The 18,216-nt window shown below is 36.1% G+C and overlaps 1 protein-coding gene across 11 annotated transcripts in view; it reads left to right on the top strand.

The window, feature by feature from the left end:
• LOC141899744 (adhesion G protein-coupled receptor L3-like) overlaps positions 1 to 18,080 on the top strand; it is a 43,901-nt gene extending 25,821 nt beyond the window's left edge. For 4 of the 11 annotated variants that reach the window (XM_074786230.1, XM_074786234.1, XM_074786229.1 and 1 more), the window contains 14 exons: positions 169 to 272; positions 510 to 612; positions 999 to 1,152; positions 1,449 to 1,515; positions 2,060 to 2,126; positions 2,657 to 2,760; positions 4,229 to 4,363; positions 5,192 to 5,263; positions 8,350 to 8,518; positions 9,587 to 9,718; positions 9,830 to 9,844; positions 11,484 to 11,574; positions 11,697 to 11,714; positions 14,312 to 18,080. In XM_074786230.1, coding sequence (XP_074642331.1) covers positions 169 to 272; positions 510 to 612; positions 999 to 1,152; positions 1,449 to 1,515; positions 2,060 to 2,126; positions 2,657 to 2,760; positions 4,229 to 4,363; positions 5,192 to 5,263; positions 8,350 to 8,518; positions 9,587 to 9,718; positions 9,830 to 9,844; positions 11,484 to 11,574; positions 11,697 to 11,714; positions 14,312 to 15,234 — 2,154 coding nt within the window. In that variant the 3' untranslated portion in view covers positions 15,235 to 18,080. Of the gene's footprint in view, positions 1 to 168; positions 273 to 509; positions 613 to 998; positions 1,153 to 1,448; positions 1,516 to 2,059; positions 2,127 to 2,656; positions 2,761 to 3,226; positions 3,311 to 4,228; positions 4,364 to 5,191; positions 5,264 to 8,349; positions 8,519 to 9,586; positions 9,719 to 9,829; positions 9,845 to 11,483; positions 11,575 to 11,696; positions 11,715 to 11,822; positions 11,839 to 14,311 lie in introns of all 11 variants that reach the window. The other 7 variants (XM_074786239.1, XM_074786240.1, XM_074786231.1 and 4 more) reach the window with 7 other exon arrangements.
• Positions 18,081 to 18,216: the final 136 nt, after the last annotated feature.

Below are 18,216 nucleotides of genomic sequence, written 5' to 3'. Positions count from 1 at the left end.
ATGTTGATAATGTCCTACCGAGTCCACTTTGTGCCTGTTTTTTTGGCAAATTGTTATTTAGGGGGGCTTGAAATCACTGGTCGATATCTTGCAAAAGATCTCTGAATCTGAAAATTGAAAAATGAGAGATGCCGGTCTTCAGGATGAATTTGATATATTTTTTCTTAGCTTGGAACGCATCACGAATTAAGTCTAACGGTCATCACGTATGCTGGATGTATAATTTCTATAGTCTGTCTACTACTTTGCTGGATCACATTCCAATTTTTCAGGTAAACATGTACTCCCTTTATTAAATCCTTCCTAGCTTTCATATACTTAATGATCAGTGTCGACTTCCACAGTTAACAGTTAACATTGACGAATATAGAGTTGAAATCAGTTCAATCTCCCTGTTGAGTCAAATTCTGATCTTAACCTGTTCTAAAGTTTTAAGATTCTACCCTCGAACGCAACCTTGGGTTTATTTTGGAAATTTGACATTATCAAATCTTTTCTGTTTATCCAAGAAATCTTCAATGTGACAGAAACACAATACATAAGAATTTAGTCGGAACACTGCTGATGGCTGAAATTATATTCCTGGCTGGTATTATCCAATATGACAAAAAGGTGAATATTACATATATCAGAATTCATTTTAACTTTTAAAGTGATTGTTTGACTAGGATACAATGAGACCCATATTCATTCTTGAATGAAGGGCAATGAGTTGAATAGGAATTTAAGGAATGGGATTTGACAAAATATACAGTGTGCATTTAACTCAATTTTTAAGAAGAGACCCTTAACTTTTTTTAAGAAAACCCCAGCCTTATTGATTGGCTAACGGTTAAATCTACCACAATTGAATAAATAACTTTTTCTTCCCGAGTTGATTATGCAATAATGATAACTCTTAAGGCGATTGTATCTACAGTGACAAGAGTGCGGGATTTATTGCGGTCAGAAATCTTTTCTAGAACAGGTTGTATATCCATATATTGGTGATTTTATAGATATTGTGCGCGATCGTCGCCGGACTGTTACATTTCTTGTTTCTGGCCGCGTTCGCATGGATGTGTCTGGAGGGAGTTCAACTGTACGTGATGTTGATCGAGGTGTTCGAAGCAGAGAAATCGAGGAAGAAGTGGTACTACCTAAGCGGTTACGGTAAATATATTTATGCCGTTCTGTTTGTTAACTGCACGACGGCAGTTTCAAGAAGCCTTCTGTATGAAAATAAACCAGCAATCGGGTGACTGATAAGTGGTCTCTATAACAGTACACTGAAATACACTATATGCTTCATCTGGTGTTTATGTGTGTGCGGGTATGTTAACGTGTAACTAGCTTGATTCTTTATCTCATGCAACAGAAAGATTTGTGATTCATAGGTGGCAGCATTGCTTTGGTCGTGGTGGAATCTTGAGATGATGTTTATACATATATTTTATCTTATTTTACAGGATTGCCATTAATCGTGGTCGCTATATCTGCTGGTGTTAATCCTGCTGGTTACGGCACTGATAGGCAGTAAGTTATTGATTCTATTCAGATTATTCTAATGTCAATTCCAATTCTAATCTTCATAGCAATTAATCATTGGTTCAATGAGGTACCAGCACTGCTACTCTGGCAATTGAGGATTTTAAGAGTGCCATCAGGTTCGCTAGTTGTTACTCGGTGTCCGCTCCAATTTCCTCCGCGTTTCAATTAGAATCGATTCAACCTTTCTCTGAAGTACATAGATTTTCAGTGAAAAGTATACCATGCACCATTCGATCTGATGTTTATTTCATTGAAACTGAACTAGTCCTGCCATCTAGTGTGTGCCTTGATGTCGCTTGATAGCACTATCAGGAAAAGCCGATGGCAATAATATCTATTTAAATATAGGGGTGTGAGTGTACAGTGGGGTGTAATTTCTTAATATGATGAGACAGTATACTGGAAATGGAAATCTTAAAATAACTGGTCGAGATTAGATGTCTAGATTTGCTTTTTGATCCATACTCTTATGGTCACTGTTGTAGCATTGTTCATCATTGAATGTCCGTTTCTGTTTGCATTATTACAGTTGTTGGCTGAGTACTGAAAACTATTTCATCCTCGCGTTTGTGGGTCCAGCTGCTGCCGTTATAACAGTGAGTGTTGCTTTTTTGAATTAACTGAGTAATTTATTCATTTATTTATCTATTTCAGAAACAAATTGCAAAAAAATGTACAATATGACGTATTATACATAATGTTGTAATATAAAACGGGTTTCAGAAAAAGTGAGGCTTGTATGAACTGAAACCCTGAGAAGGAATGATAGATATATAAAATGAACTGTTCAAATTGATACAAGTTTCACTTATAAGAGATAAAACATTGGAAATTAACTTAATTTCAACTATTTGTACGAACTTAACAGAAGAAGTGGGTTTATATATATGAATACAAACTGTTATATGCAATTTGAAAAAAGACTTGAGTTGTGACGTTGTATAATAATGTTTCGACCTTTCATTTTAGAGAACATCATCATCTGGTGTAGCATCTTAGCCAGTTGTTCTAACTATCAGATAAATACCATGGTCACACCAACCATATTAACCAACTTTTGAGCCATTGGCCCTGAGTCTTTACTTCATTCCTGAATTGAGTTCATTTGTATCATTGCATTTATTAGGTTAATGTAGTAATGCTTAGCATTGCGATCTACATGATGTGTCGACACGCTAACATGGCCGCTAAACTAAAGGCGAAAGATAGATCACGAATACAGAATGCAAGGTACATAAGTTATTCTTCTTTTAACATCTACTTTCTCCTCTCTCATAACTCGGAAATGTTATAATGACTATTTCTTAAACATTCATCATTACATTCCAATCTCAACTGAAGGTTTCAAATGCGTCTTTCTTCTAAGTATCTAAGAATATTGTTAAGACCGAGTTTGTAAATAGTGATATCAGTTGAGTAACAAAAAAGTTACGATATCATCGGTTGGATTGTCTTCAAAATGATAGCGTGAAGTCGTGTTTTCTTCTCGCACGTGTATCCAACAATGATCCAAATCACAGCTTCTGGTGCTATCTGCAGGCGGCTCGCGATGGACTTGGTTTTGGCGTCGATCACGAAACCTTTATGTCTAGTTGTTCGGAGGAACAATATTTTCTGGCATCTCGATGCCAGATATTCATGAATTCTATTCTATTTGAATTTCTTTGAATAACCGGTTTCTAATTGCGTTTGATAGTGGCAGCAAAGGAGATCTGATTCTACAGTCGAATGAGAGTTTAATAACAACATCTCAATCGAAACAAACCATGTCTGATACACTGTAAGCTATAAGTACATTCCTTCCTGCATGTTGTCCTTTGTTTAAATGTCGTTTCGCGTTCAGATTTTATCAGCTATGGCTCTTTGTGTACCCGTGTATCATTTAGGTAGATCTTCCTGTTTAGGCAATCGTGCAGTGTTTTATTTGCTAGACATAGATGCAGTAGATGATTCTACAGACTATTTAGTCACATTCCCACAGAAGCAGAAATTTACCTCTAAATTCTGCTCTTTTTTTACTGCAGTTAACGTCACAATTTTGAAATATTTTCATAATTTCTTTCCCCTGAATATTGTAATGATAAATATATTATCTACTTTGTTTTCATAATGACCCTATCACCCTATAATGTTTTTATATGCTTTTGTCAAATTTTTACTTATAGATGCGTTTAATTTCAGATTACATTTTTTTTTATTTGATCAATGTATGTTAAATGTATATATGTATATAAAGTTTTTAATGTGAGTAGTATGTGTCGGTACTCCAAGACGTACTACTAATGTGTATGAGCATGTGATTTTGATTTACTGTTCATTTCATAATTTGTTCTTTGTGTCAATATTGATAAGTATAAGCTTGTTACTAATTACTATTGAAATAAGAGAACTTTTGCTTTTTGATGAACATCGTCATCAGCATTAATTTAAGGCTGTGGGCCGCTTTTTTTAAGCAGAAGCAATGTATGGCTATCCCTGGTAATGGCTACATCCATAGCATTTTCTAATGTTGAAATATTTGAGAAAAATCCTACTTTGATAACTAGTGCTGAGTCTGAAATCATATAAGTCAATTGTAAAACTGAAATTGGAACAACCCGTTAAATCTAAGCAATCAAAATGCTCAACTGATGCAACTCGTACGTCATTAAAGCATGGACATATTTTATGTGGTTTTTTTCTGAATTATTATTGACAGATCGAGTAAACGTATCAGTTTTAACTCATCGACCGTAACGAGTAGTGCCAGCGCCGAGGCGATCGACTCGCGTCGTAAACGATCAGAATCGGCAGCATCTACTGATCAAAAACCAAACGGCGCTGCTGATGCAGGGTAGGCTTTGAAATCATCGATGTCGTCTCGTTGTCATTCTCTCCTCGGATCGTGTTTATAGTGACAAATTTTGAACCAGAAGTCACAGGGTCAGATTTTAGGATCTTACAAATTTGTTTGTAAGACAAATTGAATATAAACTAGAGAGCTGGAGAAATTAGGTTGTTCAGATGTGCAATCTAGGGCTACGTCAGCTATACTCATAGTGGCTATATAGAATTCTATAGGTTTCCAAAATGATGCCCTTTTTCAAATTGTTTTCCGCAAAATGGTATCCTTTTGACAGCATAATGCCATTTTTTAGAATTTTGACAAAATTGTGCCTTTCTTTGATAGAGTTATGCCCTTTTTGACAAACTGCCTTCATGTTTGAGGGCCAATCGCAATTTTGAGGGTCTTATGGAAGTTTCATAAGACCACTCTGGATCCGCCCTTGGTCAGCCAACTCAGGTTGGTTAGCAAGTAGTCTCAACGAATTGGCCAGTTAGAAGTGATTTCCAATAATTCATTAAGCAAATTTAACTGACCTTTATGTAGCACTTCTGGTTCAAAATGAAATATTCTGATAATCCATAAAGTTTATTTTGATTCTTGATGTCAGATTTATGTTTGAAATTAGATTTTATTCTGACTTATTGTTCGATACTTTTTCCAAAAATGATTTGCCTATTTCTTCAATATCGTGCTTTTTCTGTTGTCACATTTTAACAGTCATTACTTCAAGTTAATGTGCTTATTATCAATGGCGTCATTTCTGAATATGTATACGTTTGTTGATGGCATGCTTCATGTTTTACTGTTGAATCATCATTTCAATTTTGCATGTAGTTCCCATCGCCGCAGTCTCGCTAGCACGAAATCTGAAGACGTACCCCTGAAACGCCACCTACAGCAGACAGTGTAAGACGTTATCACATCCATCACTCGAATAGCGGTTTTCATTAATTTACATACCGGGTATCCTCTCTATCTCTCAGAACTGTCAACCTTTGTAATTTAGTTAAAAAATATCGAAGATATTAACTGGGATTGAAAAATGTCAACTCGGCCATGTGAAATTCTATGGTGAATTAGCCTAATACAGTATATGTAGATTCCTTATTCTACTGTACTGACTTTTGGTCATATCGATTGATGTTATAACCATAACAGAAGTCAATCCTGCTTGATCTCCATCAGTTTAACCCATTTGTTGCAAATCGCAAATCTGTGCAAATCCTTGAATTGTTACTCTATTTAAAATTATTTCAGTGTGTTCCAAACTAGAGGTAGCCCCATAAATCATATTTTATCTACATAAACTCTGTACTGCCGGGAATTCCTGGTTCGTTTCAAGCCAGATCTCTCGGGAATCTAGGAATTAACATTGCACCTATGACGAGGTTTCGTCCCAGCAAAATGCGGTAGATCTGCTGTAGTTTAATTTTGCAAAGATAATTGATGTAGAAATTATAACAGAACATATTTATTACAACAATTGTTTAAGTGAGGAAATAGGCTTATATTTGTCTTAAATCCATCACCACATACTCTCAAATTCTTGCACTCATATGCACACCACATAATTGTTACAAGACACTATAAAAAGGCGTAAAGGCATAGGTATGTGAGTTGTTTCATCACTGGCAGCAAATATGTCAATCCGAACTGTATTCCTTGTTCCAGTAACACATTAGGCAGTTTATATAAAATATGATTCAAAATATGATTCTAATTCAGATCTCTGATTTTTGTGGGTCCAAATATTCCGGAGAAAGTGGGTGTACTAGTATTATGGTATGAACAATTCTGATCTCAGGACTGGCAAAATCATCCAGTTTATGAGATAACATATTTTGCATTCAATTAATGTTAAAATGGATCATATCTCGTTTGATATCATAAGGATTAAACTGTTCCAAATTCAAGCTGTTTTGACTTTTTGTATCCCTTTCTGCGTTTTCGTTAAATAATTCAAGGTTGACAGTTTTCTCTGTATCTTCTACCATGGATATATAAACTAGAGTCTATATGTCCATGCTTCTACTAGGCTTTTTACTTCAGCATTGGCTTAATACCTTGCAAATTTCTTGGCAACGTTGTAAGATTCTATCATAACATAACCCATGTTCATATGAAGCTGAATACCTGGAGACAATGTGATCCCACTGACATTTTATGTGTATGTCACCTATGCCTTATTAGAATTAGCCGAGCAATGCACCATTTTTCTTGTGTCAACCCTGTTTGTACGGGAATACTACTGCGGTAGACGTAACTCCCTGCTATTGCCCCTATTCAATCACCAGGGCATGATTTCGAACTGATGATATGGGCGACAGGGGCAAGATATTGTCAAATATTTCTAGGGCAAATTGAAATGAAAAAAGTCTGGCCCATTTTTGACCTCTTTCCAGAACGTCCAACAAAATTGTGCCTGCCCTTAAGATATTTTTATCAACTAAATTGTTGTTTTTGAAAAAATGCCTTGAAACAAATGGTTACTTGAAATTTTGAGCATCTAAGATCAGTCTTGTAAGACATCAGATGCCCCAGCGACAAACTTGCTTATAACTGCACTGCAGGTGTTGTTGGACACTTGTATTAAAGATATGGTAGTTTTCTATGAAAATAGCTTTCAATTCATAGAAATGTGCATATGTTGGAAACACTGAACATTTCTAATCAATTTCATGCCCCCGCTGACGTAGGAACTTGGTAGAAACTAGCCTTCATGGTGACATCTTACTGTTGCGGTGTTTCTTCACCCCACCCCTTCATCTCATTGTTTTCTCCATATCACCTTTAACACTGTTTCCATTTCTAGCAATTATACATCATCATCATCATATGATAATTTGAATCATATACTACTAATTGGGGCTTGAATAGATTTTCCAATAACATATCATTTAATGGTACATCTGATAAAGATGCTGTCACTAATCAGTTAAAAACATCAGGGGCAGATCCCGAACTGGATTCAGTCTGTCAGTATTTGAGGTGAAGATAGTCAAAAACTCTTTGACACTCACTGCCAATAGGAGCAAGCAACCACTCGGAGTTCAGGTGCACCATGCTCAAAATATTTTGAAAGATTTTGTTTTGTTTGGTGCATTCTTGAAGGCTTTGAAATTTTCCAATATACGGGAAATACAGTCTGAAGTCAGGATCTGCCCCTGAACCTTACAAAACACTGGCATTTCCAGAAATTTTTGTAGCTATGTATTTATTTATTTTCATAATTCTGTGTATTATATAACTATGTTAATGTATTTTGTTTTCATAGTAGTTTTAGTAATTGTTCTTCTTTTGCTCAACTGTCTATATATCTTTGTATCAAGCTACATATATTATTTTTCACTGCTGCAAGCATTGAAATTTCATAGCTACCGGTATTTCCATGGCTTTTAGGAGGGAACCAATGAAAAATATATCTGTATCCAATTAGTATTTTAATCATTGTACATATAATTGTTGTACATATAATTTGAATATCCTGGTGTTTGCGGCTTCAGTTTTCGAGTTAATAGCTTACGATTCAAAACAACAACAACAATTTCGCAAAATATAAAACATATTCTGGAATTAATGGTTAATTTACTCTACTCAAGTGAGTAGAAATATGGTCCCCTGACCTTGTAGTAAATTTGTTGTATACTGTTTAGTTTCAATGGACAAGTATTCATTTCTTATGATTAAGATTTCAGACGGATTGAAGGGAATTTCAAGATGCTCTTCCAGTAGTCAAAAACCAAATCTTTAAATCAGTTTCCACGCTGATGCTTTGACTTTACAAGGCCCACAAGGTCAAAGCCCACAGGCCAAGGGCTTCCTGTAGAATTTTGAAATTCTTTTATCTTATACAAATGTTATAGGCTTATATTCATTTATCGTCCATTCAGTTATTGAGTTCTTCATTTAAGCACATGGCAATTTCCTGGCAGTGGTAATTCCTATCAAACCTTTATCTTTCGACTCTTAACTCGACTCCTTGGTTTTTTCAGAGCGTGGATCAAAGGAGCATCTGTATTGGTTGTTTTGCTCGGTTTGACATGGGCGTTCGGTTTATTGTTCCTTGGAGAAGAAACAGTTGCTCTCGCGTACATATTCACAATTCTAAATAGCTTACAAGGCGTGTTCATCTTCACATTCCATTGCGTCATGAATGACAAGGTAAGTGAAACTAAATGTTGATCTCAGTGAGTCCGGTATGATTTGGTTTGGTTTATTGCAATCTTGAAATTAATCACAATGTTGAATATACATATATCAGGAAGAGTAGAGACCGCTAGCATCTGAAAAAATCGAAATAGTATATAGCAACCAGGATCCAGTTACACAGTCCATTCTTAGTTGAGTTTGACTTGTTCGGTCAAAATAAGTTAATTTCCAATGTTTTAACTCTGAATCGAATCTTAACTGGGAATTGCGGAACTGGTTGCTGGGGCTGGACGTATCGGCCCCACTCGGCGCGGTTCCGCTACCGTGCGGGATTTACGCGAAGCAGCAAACACAAACATGGCCACTCTCTCAATTTTCAATGATAGAAATCGTGTGTGCATTTCAATTATTTCGGCTGTTAGGGTTTTAAGGCACAATATAAGTTGATGATGTGATATGGCGATGTTAATTAATGATAATTCCGCAGTGAAGCTAGTCACGAACGGTGCCGATTGAGTGTACAGCTGCAAAAAACACTGAAATGTGCGTAGTTGCGTAACTATTTGCAGTGAATTGCAGACGAAACATGAAGCCTTAACGGCCGTTTAAAAGAAAATTATACCAATCGCAATTGTAAAATAAAAATGAGATAGAACCTAAGTTAAAATTCTGGCCATTTCTAAAATGTTATTACTAATTTTTAGTCAGTGCCGAACGTTTAGTTTTCCAACAATAATGAGGGGTGGTAGGTAGTCATGCAATTCAAGTCATCATTTATTACACGTTACTTCCGTGTTGTTGAAAATCTCGCGAGTCCTGGACCAAACCCCATTGAACAATGTGATCTGTGTGCTGGCCACAAATGCACACAGATCACACTACACTACCCATTACAAACTCCAGTACCCACAGCTTTCATATATCCATCCAAATATTTAAGAGTGTCTTTCTTCCTGGTTTTGTATAGTGGGCTTAACTACATTGATTAGTCCATTTTGACGCTTCCTATAATGTGTCTATAGTTTTGTTGGTGTGAGAGTCTCTCTGAGAGTGTTAACTCTGATTTCATTATTCGCACAGGTCCAGAAAGAATACAAGAAATTAGTGCGCCGAACATCATGGTTACCGGACTGTGTGCGTATTGGTTACGGTGGACATACGGGACTCAGCAATTCCGGCACACCATCCCGAACAAGCTCAAACGCTGCTAATGTGAGTATTGTATATCTGAAATATATCGGAAGCATGTTTTTAGTAATGGTCTTTGCCATAAACAATTTGAGGCTCATAATGCATGAATATTTTGTGTTTGATTTGTTTTAGTTCCGTGGGAATAGCGTAAGTGATAGTTTCATTCTTTATTCTGTTGATTTTCTATACAGTAGGCTCCTTCTGAATCTTAATCAATCTTGTGTATGGTTTCGCAGTTGTGAGTTAACCTAAAGTAATTTGTTCAAATTTTTTTTATCTCCAGTGAAAGTAATATTTTATGCACAAATTTTGAACTAGAACTTGATAGTCTTAACATCAGTACTCATGACTGGCTGGCTTTAAGATTATTTTCATCAGATTGTTCAAAGGTTGTTAATTGTTTTTACCAGTGTCAAATACCTGTAACATTGTTCTATACCAGTAAAGGGGGACCGGCAACAGATCATCAGATGGCTTAACTAACTTTTTATTTTCAATTATCAAAGTTTGTTCATTTTCAACTTCGTAGTGGAATTTTAGGCTTCCAAAGCCAAATATTATCTTAACAGTCCTCTAGATAAGATTTAATTTTCTTTCTAGTCCGTGTTTGGTTCAGTCTTCTTTGATGATTAATGTACTTCTGATTTTAATTGAAACGTGGATGAAATGATATCGTTAGTAACCGAATATCTATTAACAAACCTTGAATATCGTTGCAGAATTCTCACTTGCCGGCAAGCGATTGAATAAAAATTACCGTGGTTTTTTACATTGGTTAACAATCTTTCAGCAACACCTCCCAAGTCAGTAAAATGTTCATATCAGACATTACAAACTAGAAGGAAGTCTACTGTATTATTTCTTTCGAAGAATTCTTCAGTTAATGGCCTAGTACTTATGTGAAAAGTATCTAAGTGAAAATGAATATCCAGTTTGCGTTCGTGCAAACCACAATGGAATTTGTTTAAACTTGTAGTTTAATCTTCTCAGAACTAATCTGCTATTAAACGTAATAGACAAGCTTTATGTGATTCAATGGTTTTTGTTAATGATAATTCTAATTTCACACAAATTCTTTGCCAATAATCATATTTCACATTCACATTTATTAACAACAATTTATTAACAAGACAGAATTGAGGAAGTCAAAGATTATCGTTACTGAGCTTGTCTTCGGGGCCCGGTTTCACAAAATCTTTGATTTAGTGGCTCCATGTTTTCAAATGATACTGTGGAAACCTGTATACAGTCACGTCAACCGTCACATTTTCTAGTAAACTCACCGTATCTTCACAGACAGGAAGGTGCTGCCTTCTAAATATTAACTAAAATAAATCAGATAGGTGGTGCGTATTTCGGTCAGTGATTTTTTTATGGGTTTTTAGATATCTCATTGTTGATCATTCTTGTTTAATGTTTGATGTTTTTATTCTGAATAACAGCTCTAAGCAACTAACAGTTTAATCCTTAATTCTGTGCAATCACTAACAATATGATAACCCGAGTACCCAGATGACTCATACAAAGCATTAATGTCCATTCCATACGGTGGTCCCAGTCACTGGGCTATCAACTAGTGCATAGATTTCTGGTGAGACCCGGTTACCACCCCAATTTTATTTGAAGAACTGGATCCATGAAATTAGGACTTAATCATTTCTTGCCCATTTTGTGTTGAGCTTTTGAAAACTATCCACCATTGTGACTGGGAACATTTCTGATGTTTATGCTACATATATCGCTATCTGATTAGTGAATTTCAATAATGGGCTTTTTGATATTCCAGTATTTTGTTCGATTGTGGAGCAGCCGTTCGCGAATTCGCAAGAAGTCATCGTCCACGTCTCTGCCTGCAAAATCATCAGCAGCTACCGGAAGTAAGTAAATGGGAGGAAACGTTTAACCGGTCATGTAAACTAATGAAAGAAATATCATTTCCATTGATTTTATTTATGCCGGTAAAAACATTTTATCTTTTTGCCTTTTATTTTCGGTTCAGAAATCCATAAAACAGATGGTAAATGTTTATGTTGTATATACATACATATATGATAATATATATTTGACAGTTGTGTCGTTGCTTTTCATAATAATAACAATGATAATTCACAACTTTGTATTACAGCTTTATATGTGTGTAGGTATGTGGCAGAATCGCGCTATGCACAGTACAATAGGTCTGTGACGTGTATACTAGCTTTCCCAGCGGAATCCCCTACTAGAATTGCTCTGATTGGCTTATTTTGGGATTCCCTTCCATGATGTCAGGGATTTCCGGGACTTCAGCCTCATTTTTGAATTTCATTGATTGGTTAAGAATTGCCAAAGTGGTTTGAAGATTAGTCATGATTTCAAAGCCCTTAGATATACCTGAACGCGAGTCTTTATATTAACGAAACCTATTTGCATATCAAAAATTCTGTCTCTAAGTGATTTAAAGACGAAGTTTGAAGTAGATGCAATAATACGAACACTATCAAATTTTACCTGGGGTTTCTCGCGGCATGGTCCGCTATTTTGGAAGAAATACAATTTTTGTCATTGAGTTTTGGCTCGAAATTTGGCACCAAAAATTTCTTACCGTATATTTGTAGTGTGAATAATCGAATGATTAGGGTGGTTTATGTGCTTTTGAGAACCAAATATTCAATTATACACGATTTTGAAGCTGTTTTCTGTTGTTTACATTTTGTCGATTCACGGTCACGTGATGTCATATTAGTAAATAAAATCACGTGATTTGAAAAAAAACGATATATGCGATATATAAACGGATGGATGACCTTGATATGCTAATTAGCCATGTGCTCAGACTGCAAATTCAATCAAACTTTATTCTGCATTAAAAATATCAAATCCAATTCAATTTTACATTACTGAAAAAATTAAACATCTAATCCAATTCAATTCCGCATTCAAATCAATAAGACCAAGGGAAAGATTGATCTGAGGTATTTGTTCCCGCCAGCTCCCAGTCTGTGCTACTTATGAAAACACGACTGTACTGTGTAAATTATAGGTATTGACTCTGAGTGGGGAGAGTATTGTGACAAATATAACCCACAGAATCAATGCATCATTTTCTAGTATGAAAAGCCTACAAGCCGGCCATCGTGCCCCTTGGGGCTCTTGTTCTTTATGATTATGGGTATACAATTTTGCCATTTTGAAATCTTCAAAATCTCATAACTTCCTTAATATTTGAGTTGGAAAGACAAACTAGGTATTTCTGACAAGTATTTCCCCTGCTCTTTCTAGTTGTGCTAGAATAATCATTCTAGGATAACTTTGAAATTTTCTGCCACATACCTAATGACGTGTGCTGGCACCAGTAAAAGTCAACTCACTTAGTCTTTGAATATAATCCTTTGCTTTCCCTAAAAATTTGTTACGCATCTTCTGCTCAATTTTCCTTTTTGTTTCATGCACTTTACAACCTGCTGTAACCAGTGATTTGCGGGTAATTTTCACATAACTTCAAGCTTTTATGAAGTGCGCACGGTATTGTAAAACAGCAAGAAAAATAAAGGTTTTAGATTTTTGGCCTATCATGGTATTTTGATTAGCTCGCTTAAAGCACCAAAGGGTTTTATCGGTGTCACTCTTTGTTTGTCCATCTGCCTTGCCCGTTCATAACAATAGATTTTCTAGATAGGTTGACAGATTTGGCCTGGAACAACTGTTCACACGGGTGCTAAATGGACCCATGCCTGTTTTGCCTGACAAAAAAATCTCGGACTAGGCCCGAGCCAAATTTTAGCACGGGACAAATGATTGTGTTTGAATTGCAACTGGTTCCAGAAGTGAGTCACTTTACTTTGTTTGAGCATCGTTTAGTATGTATGGAGTGAGTGGTGTGAGTGGTTTGCACGCCCTCTAATTAGGCTGGGGCTAAATTTGTTGAAGTCTTAAAACTTAATTCAATCTTGAAAAATGCAATGCTTGCAGAGAAAATATTATGGAAGATGTTAGTGAGAATCTATTGTTTATCTTTTATGGTCAGGGCGCTGATAGATTAACAATATTGTGAAAGCGAATATATAGTGATGTCTCAGAGTCAGCATTCCGGTTCACTAATAAGTCTACGCTTTTACACAATGTTGTTATAATCTTATCAATTTTTGAAAAAATCATCTTTGCGCCAGAAATCATAGCAGAGCACATAAGAAATGACAGACAGGTAAAAGCTTGGACTGAAAATTGAAAAATTGCGATGATGAGCATCTTTTATCATATTTGATAGATTTGGAATTTTGATATCCACAATATGAATCAGTAGTACGCGGCATTATACATTCCCCAACTTGACAAGCGTGCTATTGAAAGAGTTTCCTTGATTTTGACCCGAACTATTGACCGAAATGCTCTCACCATTTATGTAACCAATTCTTTTATGAAACTTTGAATTAAATCCACTGCGACATCAAGTGCAAGAGCTTGAAACAGTCAACAAAAAGTAAAGGAAAAAGCATTTTTCATTCCCATTTTGCTGTTTTCCAGTGCTGTGCGCAGTAGACATTCCGTTAAAATCATTGCTTTCTCAGTTTGAGCAATGATTCTACGCGTTTGTAATGTTTTTTGGTATCTAAGAAACTTTTTTCATGTCATTTTCAGTAGTGTTGAAGAACAACCATGCTCTAGACATCAGCAACAACAGCAATTATTCGACTCTTCAGCGTAAGCAGAATAACGCCGACACGTATGATCCCGGCAACCTTTCCAAGATCGACGGCTCGGTCGTCGATTCCGATGCCGTTTCAGATTATTGTCGAAATAACATGTTAGTCAACCAGGATACCGGCGCCAAGTATTGTTACCGGCCGAAAATCCCGCTGAACGTGAAAAACGAATTTTCGTCCGATTACGTCGGCGAATTCACCGAGTCCGAATTCAGCGACGCCGACCTGTTCAAGATGACCGATTATTGCGACAATCGTCTGTTGAAAGACCGCGACCGCGAACACGAGCAGCAGAACATGCTGAGAGAAGAGGAACAGCCACAATACGAAAACGGCTCCGATGATGATGACCATGATGATGATGATGATGAGGATGGTCCCGATTATGAAAAAGTCTCCGACGGATACGAGGAGCCAATTATGATAAAGACGAAATCGGCGCCGATCGCCGATAAGAATTTCATAAATAGCCGTAAAAACGAGGAGACAGCAGCACCGTTGAATCCAAACACTCTTAAACATTCTCCTTCATGGAACGCTTTACATTCAGACGATCCTAATCATTACGATGTTATCGATCCAATGCGTAACAACAGACAAAGTACACCGAATTTGAAGTTCACACCGCCGCGTCAGCCAAGCGTGACGCAAGACTCGCTGGCGTTTGGCCGGCCGGACACGTATTTGCGTAGCATGCCGAATCTAGCATTTAATAACGATTGTTACGAACAAGATTCGACCGTTCCGTCGGATAAGCGTTCGTTGTTGCAGGAGAGTTTCCGCCTAAAGCGAACTGGATCGGACCCTCATGGTATTTACGTTCAGTCGCGAACGAAAGCAGATAGCAGCGAGTGTTGAAATGAAACGCACCATGAAATGTACGCACCATCGTTCAGCACGTTATGCGTGACTGATGAATCCTGCCTAGTCCACGTAGAGCGAACAATCCTTTGAATAATATGTCTGATTGGGTTTTAGCGTAGAAAATGAAAAATACACACTCACACAAAATGAAGAATTGCATCAATACAGTCAAACTCTGTTGAGTAGTCATGAGATACGTTGTCACATTACCCGGTTCTTAAGTTGTCTCAAGCGTTAAGTCTCAAATTGTATTTCAAATTATAATTCACTATGCTTTATGAATGGCGTGTTTATGAGAAGTCATCAATGTAATGATGTCCCTACTACAACGACTTCAGTGAGTATGACTGTATATAGTGGAATCTAGGTTGAATTGGCGTTTTTGGACTTAACATGAACCATTGGACGTAACGAAACAAGAACATGCTAGGCATCTGGGCATAATTTTCGGTTTCTTATGTATTTCAGTCATTACCAAGATTCTGTATACGAAATATTTGTTAGTACGTGAACCTGTAGCAGGTCTATACTGTAATGACTATCTGTGGTTTAAAGTTGTTTGTGTATGGTTTTTTGATGAAGAGAGTAAGAAAAACATGGATAGAAATTAGTACCGACGTTTTGACTGTGGTAAAAAATTAACTGTTCCTTCCGCAACATCGTGATCTGATATATGTATATATTGATCCAGAGAGTTATATTTTATAATGGTTAACACAATTGTATTTTAAACCGCCTAATCATTAAGTTAGCTAGTGACACATACCAACACAAAAACATCAAATTATGTTTCGATGCTTTGCTGGAATCCGTGAAACTTAATCAAAACTTTGGACTTGCGACCATTTCCATAACATCATAAGACCCCTAAAAATTTCCTAAAAAGTGCCCCATTAATAATCAAAGGGAATTTCTTATAAAACAAAGGCACTATCAAAAATTCTGGAAATCTAGTTCAATATCTCTTTCTTACCCCCCCTGCTTGCCTGTTTATAATCACACATTTACAAGATCGTTTAAATATGTTATACTTTGGGGGTATGTGTCTCTAGCTTAACGATGAATCGGGCAATCATGTCTGTATATATATATATCGATATATATATATTATTTACGTAATTGATTATCTATATGACCAAAAATGTGTAAATTCATACAAAAATGTGTAAAGAATTAATACCCTGCATGATTGATAATGGATTTACTCTATTGTAGCTTATACTATATGAATTACATTTTATATTTACAATTTGTATGTTCAATCTACACGTCTTGTTTTATTTGCTTGGTGTTGATAATATGATACATTGCATTCATGATACAACAGACTGCTCATGTAGTACACTACTAGATAGAGTAGCTTGCTGTCTTTTGGTTCGGAGCTGCTAACTGCTCTTGATTTCCAGTTATGTGACTATTTTGTCATGGGAAATACTGATCTGATTTGTTTGATGCATGAAGATATTTCAAAGGTGTTACTGATGGTCTTGCCTTTGCTTACCCATAGTGACCATTAGTTACTATTTCATAATTCGATGAAACAATAGTTTCTGAGGATAAGTCAACATAGCGGTACATACAGTACATCAAAATCATTGCATTCGGATAAATAGCTGTATTTATAGAGGTTTAGTTGTAACGTTGTTGCATTATGTTAAAAAAATTGTTTCAGTTTCATCGAAAATCTGTCATGAATCATGAGAGTACGTCCTATTTTATGTGTTTTGTTTTCAGTGTCTTCTAAAGGGGTGTGGTGGTAACTAAATGAGAGAAACGAAATATAGTAGATATTTATAGAATTGTGTATAAATCTAGAACTAGTCATGAAATGATGTGTTGTAAATAGATAACCGAGATTAGAAGGTAGATTGGTAATGTTTTAATGAACTGTATGTATAATGTGTTAATGGTTGGAGTGGCATGAATTCCGCTTCGCAATGTTCTTCCTGTCAATTCAGTTGGCCCACCGAATTGCACAAGTAACAGTTAGTCTTGCATTCCTGAATATTATTCGTTAATTTTCAAGCAACTTTTGAACTAGATTTTTAGGCTCCTGGGTCCAGTTTCACGAAAAAAAAAGTTTACCGGGTAAGACTAAAACGTTTAAGTTTGAATTGATGTGCTCATCGAAAACATGAAGTTACCAATGGCGATTACACCAAAAATTTCAACTTTTTTGTGGAACTGAGTCAGGGGCTTAGATTTTCGATCAGGCTAAGACCACCTTAGTTCGATAGCCAATCTATCAACTCGAGGCCATTCTTAAGATTTAAGACCACTTTTTGACTCGAGTCACAATGTGAAGCTCATTGCTCACTCAGTTCTCATTCTGTTGTGATAGAAAAGTTGTTCACTATGAAATGTATTTTGCTTTCAAATCATGGAAATAAAAAGATATTTCTCTGACCATAGTCTTCTAGAAATAATGCTAATGATCATCAAGGCCTTATTACTTAATGAGCATTTTTGTATGGCATTTGGTCAAACGATAACATATTGCATCGGATAGAATTTGTACTAACTTCTCTGAAATAACAACAATGATCTGCTGAATGCAATGCAGAGAAAAACAATTTTTTGGTGCGAAAGGATTTTGATTTCATACTTCATCATATTTGAAGTTCAATAAGTTTTTTAACATGTAGGCTTATAACTAATCAATGATATGCGAAGCGCATTTGTGAAAATCTTGAATATTATTCATTGTTTATAATACCGGTTCATGTCCTACTAATAATAGAAAGAGAACACAATATTGTGTCAGATTTAATAAGATTTATATATTATGTATAGGCCTATTCTCTCTAATGTCGAATAAAGAACCATTTTGGACAATCAAACAGTATGTTTTTGTGTACAGCTCATTGCAAATCATGGTCATCATAAGCCTGGCTTATGTCGATCTGCAGTGCGACACCTGCCGACACAACTGAGAACAACAAGCACTGATTGGAATTGGAGAATTTTGCACTGGAT

Source organism: Tubulanus polymorphus, chromosome 2 (genome assembly GCF_964204645.1).
Source record: "Tubulanus polymorphus chromosome 2, tnTubPoly1.2, whole genome shotgun sequence".
Taxonomy (NCBI): Eukaryota; Metazoa; Nemertea; class Palaeonemertea; order Tubulaniformes; family Tubulanidae; genus Tubulanus; species Tubulanus polymorphus.
Note: the sequence above shows the minus strand (reverse complement) of the source record. Positions and strands in the feature narration are given on the sequence as shown.